The 13,559-nt window shown below is 42.7% G+C and overlaps 1 protein-coding gene across 1 annotated transcript in view; it reads left to right on the forward strand.

Annotated features, from left to right (window-relative positions):
* Nucleotides 1–6,098, forward strand: part of LOC105540175 (chromosome unknown open reading frame, human C2orf78) — a 16,661-nt gene extending 10,563 nt beyond the window's left edge. Inside the window, exons 2-3 of the mRNA XM_011980697.1 lie at nt 2,095–2,865; nt 4,023–6,098. Coding sequence (XP_011836087.1) covers nt 2,095–2,865; nt 4,023–5,947 — 2,696 coding nt within the window. The 3' untranslated portion in view covers nt 5,948–6,098. The remainder of the gene's footprint in view (nt 1–2,094; nt 2,866–4,022) is intronic.
* The last annotated feature ends 7,461 nt before the right edge of the window (nt 6,099–13,559 follow it).

The following is a 13,559-nucleotide window of genomic DNA, read 5'->3' on the forward strand; positions in this document are numbered from 1 at the left end:
CCTGCCTCAGCCTCCCGAGTAGCTGGGACTACAGGCGCCCGCCACCTCGCCCGGCTAGTTTTTTGTATTTTTTAGTAGAGACAGGGTTTCACCGTGTCAGCCAGGATGGTCTCGATCTCCTGACCTCGTGATCCTCCCGTCTCGGCCTCCCAAAGTGCTGGGATTACAGGCTTGAGCCACCGCGCCCGGCCTATGAACTGCTTTTAGACCTAAGAATAAAAAGTCAAGCCACATATCAGCCACATATCTCTAATTCCATATCTATCTAAATCAAATTTTCTGGAGTCCTTTGAACTTTCCTACATTCAAAACATTTTTTAATTGGATTCTAGCAGTTGTTTTTTTTAAGCTACGGGGATGTCATTTTCCTGGATGTTGGAGATGATTATAATCTAGGTTTTGAGGATAAATATTACAGCTCTCATGATACTTTTTAAGGATTTTTTTCTGCTTGTTATGTGGCTACAACAATTTAAGTATTCTACTAAGATTAATACCTGTCATTTGCTGGGTAATATTCATAGAAATATGAATGAGCATAAAAATGGAATTCCTTTACTTATTTTTTGCATTCTATTTTGTACCAGTTTTTATTGAAATATCCACATATATTATGGCTATTTTACATTCACATTTACTGCGTTTTTCTGCTTGTTACACACTTTTTGCTGATACAGTATCTCTATCTATATATGCTGGTTAGAAATTCATTCGTTCTATTATGGGCTGTTTCTTGGTTAATAGTATTCACTTAGAAAAAGAAAAAGTGATATTATTCAGTTTCCTAATGTTGCATGTATGGTAGTAGCTTTAGTTAGTAATTTACTACATTCTGATGCTAGCTACATACCCCAGTTTTCATTAATATCTATATATTGTTTTAATTCCATGATTTTATGTTTTTAATTATTTTGTCTGTTTTTTCAGAACTTACTATATCTTCATTATAAGTCATATGTAATCTATCACTTTTATTCATGTATGAATTATCACTGTTATTATTTTATAACTACTTTATAGACAAGCAGCCTGAAGCTCAGAGTTTAACTAGCTTTTTTCTTTCAAAAAGCATTTCTTGGCCGGGCGTTGTGGCTCACGCCTGTAATCCTAGCACTTTGGAAGACCAAGGCAGGCAGATAATCTGATGCCAGTGGTTCCAGACCAGCCTGGCAAACATGGCAAAACCTCGTCTCTATTAAAAATGCAAAAAGTTAGCCAGGCACAGTGGCATGCGCCTATAATCCCAGCTACTCAGGAGACTGAGGCATGAGAATTGCTTGAGCCCAGGAGGCGGAGGTTGCAGTGAGCTGAGATCAAGCCACTGCACTGCAGCCTGGGTGACAGAGTAAGACTGTCTCAATTAAAGAAAAAAAAAAAAAAGCATTTCTATCAGGTAGTTATTTTGACTTATGATAAAAAGCCAGGCTTGAAGAGGGCAAAGAATGACCTTTTAGATTTACCAATGGCCTGGGTTAAATATAAAGTCTGGGACATGTCACATGACCTGCAGAAGCAAAATGTGACACTAAGGATTATAAAGGTAATAGCTGTACTGTATTCTAGTAGATTAAAAAAAAAATGCCATATTAAAAGTTCTGATTTCCTAGTTTCTGGTCGATGCTAAGAGAAAAGACTCCTGGCAAGGAAGTCAGGTTCTGTAAACTGGTAATGATATTAACATAATGGTAAAACTTAAACAGGTCAATCTGACCTCTCTCAGACTCATAAAATGAAATGTTAGAACATCTCTAAGGACCTCCTAGTTCTAAAATGCTCCAATTCTAGGAAATAGTTATGAGTCTATACTAACCCAGATTCAAGGGAAAGATAGGGAAGGGAGAAGGTTGCTTCTAGCCTAGGAAATAATGTACGAACCCAGACCACTTGGGTCTTCACATCTGTGTCCAAGTCAAAAGAGGACCAAACTGCCTCAGCACTCATGGCCATCATAAACTGTTTGGCTTTTGGTATCTCAGTGAGTATTGGTATTACAGGCTTCCTGATTGCAACAACCTTAAGATAATGCTGTTCTTCAAATAAGTGAGAATTTTTCAATCTCATCGGTTTTTTTCATCTCTCTCTTGTTTCCTACAGAAGATTTCCAAAATACGTCTTTACCTGGAACTGCAAATTCTCTGCAGCTCTCTCTTCCTGTGGTGAGCAATGTGGCTTCCTTAACAGGAAGCATCTCCAACTTCTCCAGAGCCTCTGCTCCAGCCATCAGCTCAGCATGGCTACAGCCATCAGCCTCTGGCACCTCCTTCCAGCCAATCATGGGCAGTGCCTACCTTTATCAACATTCTAGCACAACTATGTTGTCTGGGGTTACTGGCATGTTGTCTGGGGTTACTGGCCAGAGCCATATCTCTACTTCAGCTGCCTCTTATCCAGGCATTTTTGAGTGGGACAGTACAGCAAGCACAGCAAAGAAGTCATCCTCACTCAGGGACTTCACTGTGACTGTCATTGACCAGAATACAGCTGTCTCTTCCATGTCTATGACAGCCCAGTATGATAAAACTTCAGATACCAATACTGTGGTCCCTCTGTATCCATCACTATCTGCCAGCCTTGTTCAGGGCACACTAACTCAAATTCCAAATCAGCAGGGCCATAGCCTGTCACTTCCCTACCAGATAGGAAGTCAGGTCTATTACTATAATCAAGGCACACTGGGACCTCAACTATCCTGCCTGCAATCCTATGGCTCTGTGTCATACACAGGATATAGGGCTTCTGCCCATCAACCAGAAATGGTGATGGTGCTAAAGGAGGTTCAGCCCACAAATGTCCTACCACCAGTCTCTACTTCTGGGATGTATTACTCTGTGTCTACTCAACCCATCACAGAAACCAGTGTTCAAGGTGAGTACAAACAGCAAGAAAGGAGAGAAATAATGTCAGCATTGAAAAAGAGGGTCAAATCTGTAGCTGTGTGATGAGTCCACGGATAGGTAGAATTTAAGTCCTGAGACTTCAACCACTATTCTTGGGCAGTGCTCTCCATTTGCAGACTCTATGTGAGAACACCTTATAGGTGGGAAAGTGGAACACTATAATGGCCATCTATGCTACATGTAAGAGAGTCCCAAGAGCATACTCAGGGATACATTGTTTAGTGCCCTGACCGATCACTTCCTCTGCACTACCACGCTGTAATATCCTTCCTTAATCTATTACTTTAGTCTCTTTGGAAGGCACTTCAGAACTCTTATTTTGGCAGTGACATTTTGATTTTCCTTAACTTACAATAGGATTTAAGACCTTGTGTTGAGAGATCCTCTCCAAAACAAACAGGCTCAGAATCTGTGCTTGCTTATATATTTCATGAGGAAGGGCTCCACTCTTTCCCCTAGTCCATGGTGTAATGTAAAGTGTTCTTATTCTCTCAGGAGAGTGGAGAGAATTGAAAGGACCCTATAAGAATGTGAGGCTTTTTTTTTTTTTTTTTTGAGACGGAGTCTCGCTCTGCCACCCAGGCTGGAGTGCAGTGGCCGGATCTCAGCTCACTGCAAGCTCCGCCTCCCTGGTTCACGCCATTCTCCTGCCTCAGCCTCCCGAGTAGCTGGGACTACAGGCGCCCGCCACCTCGCCCGGCTAGTTTTTTGTATTTTTCAGTAGAGACAGGGTTTCACCGTGTCAGCCAGGATGGTCTCGATCTCCTGACCTCGTGATCCGCCCGTCTCGGCCTCCCAAAGTGCTGGGATTACAGGCTTGAGCCACCGCGCCCAGCCTAGAATGTGAGGCTTTATAAAACATCTCCTATTTTAAAAATCACTTTCACTTTTTGACTTACAACAACCCTATGAAATGCAAAGAAATCCAAGAAACAATCACATCAAATGATAACCAGTAAGAGAACAGTCACTGCCAATCTCCTAATACAGGTCTTGTCCATGGTCCTTAAGAAGAGCTAGTAGAAATGCCTTGCCCATGTTGGAAAGGTATCCGATTGCCGCATTGGTGTGTAGGGGGAGCATCTCACTTACCAGAGACTGACTTCTTCCTTGATTCCTTTGTAGTGATGGAAACTTCCCTGGGGATGGATACTTCCCTGGGATTGCAATCTCCAAGCCAGACATTTTGTCTGCCACAAACTCAAGAATTCTCCAAGTCCTTCAGTAGCAGAAATACCCAGATACTTGAGAGTAACCCATCACCTGAGCTTGGGGACATTTCAATGATAACTCCAGTCCAGAGTCCTACTAATCTCTTGACACTGTCTCCAGTTCCAAGCCAGGAAAAAAATGAGAATGAGAATTTGGATGAGATTAAAACCAACCTTTCAAAGCCTCTAGATGTCTACCAGATCCTAATAGGAAATCAAGATCCTCCACTACTTCCTTTAGAAGTCCCTGATATTCACCCACTTCTGGCCTGCATTGATCCTCTTGGCCAAGAGGAGCAGCCTGGTTCTGAAAATGCCGATCTAAGAAATAACAGCCTGAGTCTTGAGGACCAAGGGATATTTGAAAATGAGATTGAGTCTAGCAGTGATTTGGCAGACATCACTACATTGGTGGAGGATACTCACCTCCCCCCAATCTTCAGTTCCTTACAGGATCTTGACCTACCCATAAGTCCCTCAGCAAAGACAGCCAAAGATACCAGTGCCATCAAGGTAAATCAGGTGCAGGAAAAGTCATGTGTCATAAAGGGTCACTCTGATCAAGACAGGAAGAACAAGCATAAAGCTTCCGAGCCGATCCAGGGTGCTCCGAAGGCCAAAATCCAGCCAAAGAACCCAGAGTGCCTATTAGAGGGAGAAGTGGTTGTTTGCAGTGCTACAGTCAGTGACAGTGCTTCTGTGAACAAGGCCAAGCATTCTAGCAACAAACCTCACAAAGCTGCATCCAGCAGGATCAGCAAAGCGAAGAGTCATGGGCAGGAAAAGACCAAAGGGAACAGAAAAAACAGCTCCAAGAAATCTGAAGAGAGTAAGCAGTCAGGGAACAACATCAAGGTAGAAGAGAAGCAAACCATTCCCAATATGAAGCGGAAGAAAAATCAACCTGAGCTTAGCCAAGAGATCTTTAAAAAGCCCCGAAGCTCCCTGGGCATGCACATGCTGGAGTCCGTGCAAGTTTTCCATGCACTCGGGAAAAAGATCGATAAGAAAACTGGATTCTCTTCCTCCAGGACCCTGGGAAGCTCAAGCAACACCCAAAACCGCCAGTCATTCCCAGCTCTCAAACCATGGCTGGATACCCAACGTGAGGGTAAAGGCCCAGAGAAAATTCAAGTCGAGGCCCAGAAACTAGATGGTAGTGCTGAAAAAGAGTGTCCATCTCCATCCCACTCTGAGTTGCCACCACCTGGGAAGGTCAAGTTGATACCTTTGCCCTTTCTGGCCCTGGACAAACCTCAAGCTCGACCTGTTTCTCGGCGGCCAAACCCTCCGGCCTCACGTAAGCCTGCTGTGGTTTACCCTGCTCAACCTGATTCTACTAACTCAGCTCAATCGACTGCAGTCAATCCATCCCGACCAGCTCCTAGCAACACATCTTTGCCAGGTCCTGCCACACCAGCTCAGCCAATTTCGACCAAAGCAACCCAACCTGGTTCAGCCAACCCTACCCAGCCTACTGTCCCTCAATCTGCAGTTTCTAGGCCATCACTCTACAAAACATCATCTTGTACTTCTCTGCATCGGGAGCCTGTTTCCACTGCTGTGACCAATCTCCAGTCACTGCCCAAGCCTCAAAATCAATTTCTAATCCAAGACTTCAGCTTCCAACCCCGTCCATGGAGGAAACCCACTGTTCCTGAGCCAGTAATGTCAACGCCTATCACAGAAGAGCAGAGGCCAGAGCGTGAGGCCATGAAGAGAAAGGCTCAACAAGAGCGTGAGAATGCTGCCAAATACACCTCTCTGGGGAAGGTGCAGTTTTTCATTGAAAGGGAAAGAGAGATGGAAATTGCTGAATACTATGGCTACACAATCTAAGAGCTGAGATTGTTGGTTTTACTTTGGATACCGCTGGTTTTCCACATATATAGATAGATACTAATTTATTCTGATATATTTTTAAAACATAATAAAGAAACGTAATAGAATTGATTAATAGATAAGTAATAAAGAGGCCTTTTCAGTTTTGAGATGCTGTTGACTGTGAGTTTTCTTTGGTGTGGGGGTGGGGATCAAAGATTGCATTAGAAAGAAGGAACTATGGCCAGGTGCAGTGGCTCATTCCTATAATCCCAGCACTTTGGGAGGCCGAGGTGGGTGGATCCCCTGAGTTCAGGAGTTCGAAACCAGCCTGGCCAACATGGTGAAACTACAAATACAAAAATACAAACTAAAAACTAAAAATACAAAAATTTAGCTGGGTGTGGTGGCGGGTGCCTGTAATCCCAGCTTCTCAGGAGGCTGAGGCAGGAGAATCGCTTGAACCCGGGTGGTGGAGGTTGAAGCAAGCCGAGATCATGCCACTACACTCCAGCCTGGACAACAGAGCGAGATTCTATCTCAAAAAAAAAAACAAAAAAAAAGGAAGGAACTAAAAGTTGGATGGGAGAATAGACAAAAAGGGATAAGAATTGAGGAAACAGGAAGGAACATAGTCCAGGACTGAGAAGGTCAAATGGGGAGAGATTTTATGGGCTTATACAAGGAATCAGAAATGGGGAAAATGGCAGAAGTAAGATGCAGAATCTGAGGATAGGACTAAAAGAATAAAATTTGGATATAAGTTGAAGATGGCAGAAGATGAGGCTGGGTGGACCAAAATAAATGTACAAAATCTCCCATGGATGATGGTCTTATGTCTCATAGCCTAGCAGATAGGTATTTCAGAAAATAAGATTCAGGACTCATCAACAGGTTTGGGTTACCTTATACATACATGATCACAGTTGGGAAAGTGAGTACAAAACATAGGGGAAATCTACCAGGGGAATGGCAAGGGCTCACAGCTCTCCAAGGTGCAGCTGATAACCAGGGGCCCAGCCAAGTGAACTGCAACAGCATGAAGCTGGCCCAGGACAGACCCTAGAGTATGGATCTCCATTTATTCAACCAACACCTATGCACGGGGCAGTGAGACGCACTACTTCAGTTCACCTTCACAACAACACACAAGACCAGTAACACTGTGCCACTTTACTAGTGAGGTTCAGCAATGGGCTTGGGTCACTCTGCATGCAAAGGGGGAAGGCCTGTGGGTCTCCGAAGTCCTCAGCGTTTGCAAGCGCCGGCAGGCAGCCAGCCTGGCTTTCAGACCACGGCATCCAGAGGTTACAGGCAGAGGAAATCAAGCTTCTGGAGGGACTTAAATATTAAGAGGCCCGCCAGATCCTCCTCCACCCATTCCAGCACGTGCAACCTTCTCGGCCATCACCATTAACTGAAGTACACCAGAAAAAAACGGCTTGGAGCGTCCATTTTCACAGGATGAGTGGTGGGCGCGCATGCGCCCTGGGTCCCCCTCCGAAAACCGCAAGACGCAGGCGCCCAGCTGTCCAGAGACGCTCCTTAGCGGGAGGGGGGCCCCCCTTGCGAGGCACAGGGGGAGGTAGAAAGGGTTGGGGGCGCTAGGGGGAGGGCAGGAGAGGAATGGGTGGGGGAAGGGAAGATGGTGGCAGTGGATGGTCACCATGGGAAAATCAGTAATTCACTTTTTAAAAAATTAGTTTCTGATACATAATTCACCTAACATAAAATTCACTGTTCAAAATCCATACGATGCGGCCGGGAGCGGCTGTATTCCCAGCACTTTGGGAGGCTGAGGCAGGCAGATCACTTGAGCTCAGGAGTTCGAGACCAGCCTGGCCAACATGGTGAAACCCCGTCTCTAATAAAAACACAAAAATTAGCCTGGCGTGGTGGTGTGTACCTGTAATCCCAGCTACTCAGGAGGCTGAGGCACAAGAATCGCTTGAATCTGGGAGGTTGCAGTGAGCCGAGATCGTGCCACTGCACTCCAGCCTGGGTAACAGAGCAAGACTCAGTCTCAAAACAAAAAACAAAAATCGTACAATTCAGTGGCATTTAGTATGTTCACAAGGTTGTACAATCATTACAACTATCTGCATTAACTTTTCATCATCCCTTGCAAGAAAACCCTCTACTCATTAGCGGTCACTCCTCATTCCCTCCTCCCTCTGGCACCAGGCAACCACCAATCTCTGGATTTACCTTTTCTGGACATTTCATACAAATGGAATCATACAACATGTGACCTTTGGTATCTGGCTTCATTTAGTACTATGTTTTAAAGGTTTATCTATATGCTGTAGTGTGTATCTGAACTTTATTCCTTTTCATACTGCATACTATTCTTATTGTATGACTACACTACATTGGCTTATCCATTCATCCGTTACTAGACATTTGGGTTGTTTCCACCAGCACTTTATATTTATTGAGAGTTTATTCTGTGCCTGGCAGCACCTGGCTAAGTTATTCACCCCATTTCACAGATAAGGAGGTAGAGAATCTGAAGAATTTTTGCCCAAGATTAAGAGCTAGCTAGCAACTGCTAGCAATAGTTCGGACTTGAACACAGGCATTTTAGACTTCAAAGGTAATAGATTCACATGATAGAACACTGAAAAGACACAAAATGGTGACAATGGAAATTCACCCTTTCCCCAAGTTTCCCAGCCACCACCTACCCCTCCCTTAGAGGCATCTACTTTTGCCACTTTAAGGATTCTCCCAGATAAATTATTTTTACCCCAACATGTACGTATTACGATTTACTGAATAATCTGTCCCATTGATGTGAAATGTCACTTTTATGGTATACTATGTTTCTATGTGTTTGCATTACTCTTTTCAGAACTGTCCTGACTTTTTTGCGTATCTTTTATATTTGCTACTTCTCTAAAATCCTTTTTATTATCTTCTTTTTGATTTTTAAAAATTTCTTCTTTTTTAAAGGCATTATCCATTATGTTAATTCTTTTTTTTTTTTTTTTCTTTTTTTTTGAGGCAGACTCTCACTCTGTCACTAGGCTAGAGAGCACTGGTGCCACCTCGGTTCACAGCAAATTTCACCTCCTGGGTTCAAGCAATTCTCATGCCTCAGCCTCCTGAGTAGCTGAGATTACAAGCGCACATCACCACGCCTGTCTAATTTTTTTTCTTTCTTTCTTTTTTTTTTTTTTTTTTTCTAAGACAGAGTTTCGATCTTGTTGCCCAGGCTGGAGAGCAATGGCGCGATCTCGGCTCACCACAACCTCTGCCTCCTGGGTTCAAGCGATCCTCCTGCCTCAGTCTCCCGAGTAGCTGGGATTGCAGGCATGTGCCACCATGCCTGGCTAATTTTGTATTTTTAGTAGAGATGGGGTTTTGCCATGTTGGTCAGGCTGGTCTCAATCTCCTGACCTCAGGTGATCCACCCGCCTCGGCTTCCCAAAGTGCTGGGATTACAGGTGTGAGCCACTGCACCCGGCCTAATTTTTGTATTTTTAGTAGACACAGGGTTTTGCCACGTTGGCCAAGCTGGTCTTCAACTCCTGACCTCAACTGATCCGCCTGCCTCGGCCTCCCAAAGTGCTGGGATTACAGGTGTTTTTAAAAATGTAGCCACCATGCCCAGCCTGTTCATTCTTGTGTTCTTTTTAGTTTAGTCTTCTTTTCTGAAGTTTTTCTTTTGTTTTTAATTCTGTTCTGAGTTCTACCATCTCACCTAATTTTGATTTATATGTTCTCTCACCCTTTTTATTGCAGTAAAATACACATAATGTAAAATTTACCATTTTAACCATTTTAAGTGTACAATTCAGTGGCATTAAGTAGATTCACACTATTGTTCCACCATTACCTCTACCCATCTCTAGAACTTTTTGATCATCCCAAACAAAAACTCTGTACAGTACTCATTCAGTAACTTCCCTTCCTGCCCCCTATGGTCCTTTCATCTTTTGCATTGTTTTTTCCTAATGTCTTTTAGCTAGTTTTCAAATAGCAGGTTACTCTTTGGATCAGCTTGTGGGCCTGTCTTTTCTGACTTGCTTTTATTGTCTGAGAGGATACTGTTCTGCTGCTTATTCTCTTTTTTCTTATAATACCTTTGTATGGGATTTGACTACGATCCTTTTCTGTTATTCATTTTTAGATGAAATTGATTTTTCTGCACTTTGAAAAGGAGGTGTTAAGGATAACTTTTCTAAAACTTCCCCAAACTTCTCTTTTTAAAAAATGTAGTATCAAATGACATGATGGTTTGCTTTTTGAGATTTCCCAGCTCTGTTTCCCTCCTTGATTTTTATCCTTTGTATCTGTTGTTCCTCCCAGTAGTTTGTCCTCTGTGTGGGGCCGCATCCTGGAAAGGAGCTCTGGCTGCTCGGGCTCAAGAGTGGGAAGGGATTAGACTGCTTCACTGCTTCAGTCTATCACAGGTCCCTTGTACTTACTCACTTTGTGACTGGGCAAAAAAAACCCCTCAGAGTTTCAGCTGCTGTTCTCACATTGGCCCATGGTACTTTCCAGTGAACTTCTGCTGGCAGTTTGAAGGCATCCTGCCTGCCACTCCCTCCTGTGTGGATGCCATACCAGGCAAGTCTGGTGACCACTGGTGATGGTTTGTCCCACCCTCTTGTTTTGGGGTTCATAGGGAAAACTGTCATCTAGTTTTGTGGTAAAGGCTACTCATGGGTTTTTTGTTTGGTTTGATCTATTTCCATGAGAGGATTTGAGGAGATTCAAAACAACACTGCTGCCTCCATCTTTCTAAAATCCTGCTCAATCTTTTGACATAATTATTTTAAACATGGGAACCCTGTAGTTCTCTGTTCCCTTAAGTAGAGCTCCATTTGCCCCAAACTAGTTAAGACTCTGAGTCAGACAAGGCTTGCTGAGTCTCCTCTCTCTAACATGGCACCTCTGTACTTGCTCAGTTCATATTTTGAGTAAGAAGTCAAAACACAACAGCCTAAAGGGCTCATGGGTGGACAATCTGGAGAAAGGCCCTGGTCAGAATGTATATCATTTCCTTCTCTTTGTATCTTCTTTCCTAAACATGTATAAAATTGAATCTCCCATCTGCCTTCCTCCCCCCACAAAAAAAACCTGGTTCATACACAATTTTCTTTATCTCAGTTCATGGTAATGCCATTTTTCCAGTTGCTTGGGGCAGGAAACTTTGAAGTCATTTGTAGTGATTTGTTAGAGCAGCAACTAGAAACTAATACAATGGTCTAACAAGTAAGGTGCCATCTGAAAAATAATATAATTAAGTTAAAAGAAAACCTTGCTCTTAGCCACAATCACTTGCTAATGGGATATGTATGCCAGTTGGGTACCGCACATCTCAAACCTTAGAATCAAGTTGGACACTACCAGCATCACTTCCTGTTCCACACTGATTTGCACAGGTCACTTGCCAAAAACCCAGCTTCACAAAGATACAGTATCATTGAAAGGAATGTGGCATGACCTGATGTTGAAACTGTGAACTATACCTACTAGCCAGAAGCTCATACAATATCTAACAGATGTTAGGTATTGGTATGAATCCTTCACGAATTTAAAATACCCAGCTGCACCCAGATGAATCTGCTGTAGTGTCTTGGGAGCACATTGGTGCATCTTTTTTTTTTTTTTTTTTTTTTAAGAGAGGGTCTCACTCTGTCGCCCAGGCTAGAGTGTAGTGGTGTGATCATAGCTCACTGCTGCAATCTCAAACTCTGGCCTCAAGAGATCCTTCGCCCTCAGCCTCCCAAAGCACTGGGATTATAGGCATGAGCCAATGTGCCTGGTTGGTACACCTTTTGAACCACAGTCCTAATTGGTTTTCCTGTTCCCAGCCTTTTCCCTAAAATTTGGCAACATGGCAGCCATAATGATCCTTTCAAAACACAAATCAGATCCCATTACTCTTTTGCTCAATCCTTCCCATAGCTTCTCATTTCTCTCAGAGTCAAAGTCAACATTCTTACAGTGGCCTGTGAAATCTTACCTACAGCAGGGGTCAGCAAATATTTTCTATAAAGATCCAGACAGTTAAATATGTTAGTCTTTGTAGGATAGATCGTCTCTGTCTCAACAACTCCACTCTGTGGTTGTAGCATGAAAGCAGCCACAGAAAATACGTAAACAAATGAGCATGGCCATGTTCCAATAAAACTTTATTTACAAAAACAGGCTGCACTGGTTTGCTGACTCTTGCCCTACATGATTTACTGCTACACTCCCCTTCACTCCACTCCAGGCATGCTGAGCCCCCTTATTGTGCCTTGAATGCACTAGCAAGCTCCTGATTCAAGGCCTCTGCACTTGCTATTCCCTGCCTGGAAAGCTCTTCTTACCTCCAAGTCTTTTCTCAAATCTTTTCAATGGGAGTTTCCTTGGCTACACTATTTGGAATTGCAGTTGCCTCACTGCTTCTCCCTTCCTTCAATCTGATTTCCTATGCCAGGGCCCATTGCTTTCACAGTACTTTGAACCTTCTAATACACTATGTAATTGACTTCTTTATCATAATAATTTTTATAATCCATCACTCCTTCATCCATCACTAAACTATAAGATCCCCGAGGGCAGGGAAATTTTTGTCTGCTTTGTTCATTGATATATGCCTAATGCCTTAAACAGTGTCTGGCACATAGATGATAATCAGTATTTGTCAAATGACTAACTAAATGAGTATTTTTCAGAGTACACACATAGTGGCATGCAATTCTTTATCCCTCATTAAAAGTTATAGTGCTTGGTCATAATTCAGGCCCTATATTTGAAAAGAAATATACAAACCAAATATAAAATGATAAAATCCCTCACTCAAAATGTCCAATTCTCAAATAGCTGTAAAGTTTCGCGTGTCATTTAACTCGTGTTGAAATTCGCAACCTTGAAAATGGCACTCTGACCTAAAACAAAGACTTTGACTCACTGGAAAATAAATTAATGTAGTCCACAGCTAGGAAACAGGTAACAAAAGAAAAAAATATGTCTAACATAAAATGGATTCCTCATGTACACATTTAAACATAAAATTAAACAATATATACACATTGAAAATACTTCCAAGCATGCCTAAGAACTCATTTTCCAAAGTGGTCATTTTTCTTGGCGATGAGAGAGACCAGTTTTCAAACAAACTGTAGGGGGAGCTCCAAACCACAGATTCACCTTCATGTTACTGGTTTTACAGTAGCCTTCTCAAGGAACAACTTCTTTGGGTAATTCCAACTGCAGCTGAAAAGGAACATATATGCATGCATTCAGAATGCACAAGCTTAAAAGATCCCAGGGCATTTGCTACATTTCCCTTTATTTGAATCAGCTCATTCTATATCTTTTTCTTCCCAAGTATTTACTTTTTAAATCTGTCATTTTATATTCCCAATGGACTCATAGCAAAAATTTTAACAATGTGAACAATTTGTCTTTAGTACACATTGCATTTCTGCTTTCATAGCCCCTCCATTCCCAAGCAATGTTCAAGACAGGCTGTTTTAGTGTCTCAATGCATGGAGCTCACCTAGCCTCCCCTTGAGAATATTGCTCATCTTTTAAAGAATTGTTTCCTTCTGATGGCTGTAAACCTTCATCCACGAAGTCTTAAAACAACTGGAACTCAGTTTTTCTTTTCTTTTTTTTTTTTTTTTTT

The sequence above is a fragment of the Mandrillus leucophaeus genome, unplaced genomic scaffold (assembly GCF_000951045.1).
Source record: "Mandrillus leucophaeus isolate KB7577 unplaced genomic scaffold, Mleu.le_1.0 Scaffold216, whole genome shotgun sequence".
Taxonomy (NCBI): Eukaryota; Metazoa; Chordata; class Mammalia; order Primates; family Cercopithecidae; genus Mandrillus; species Mandrillus leucophaeus.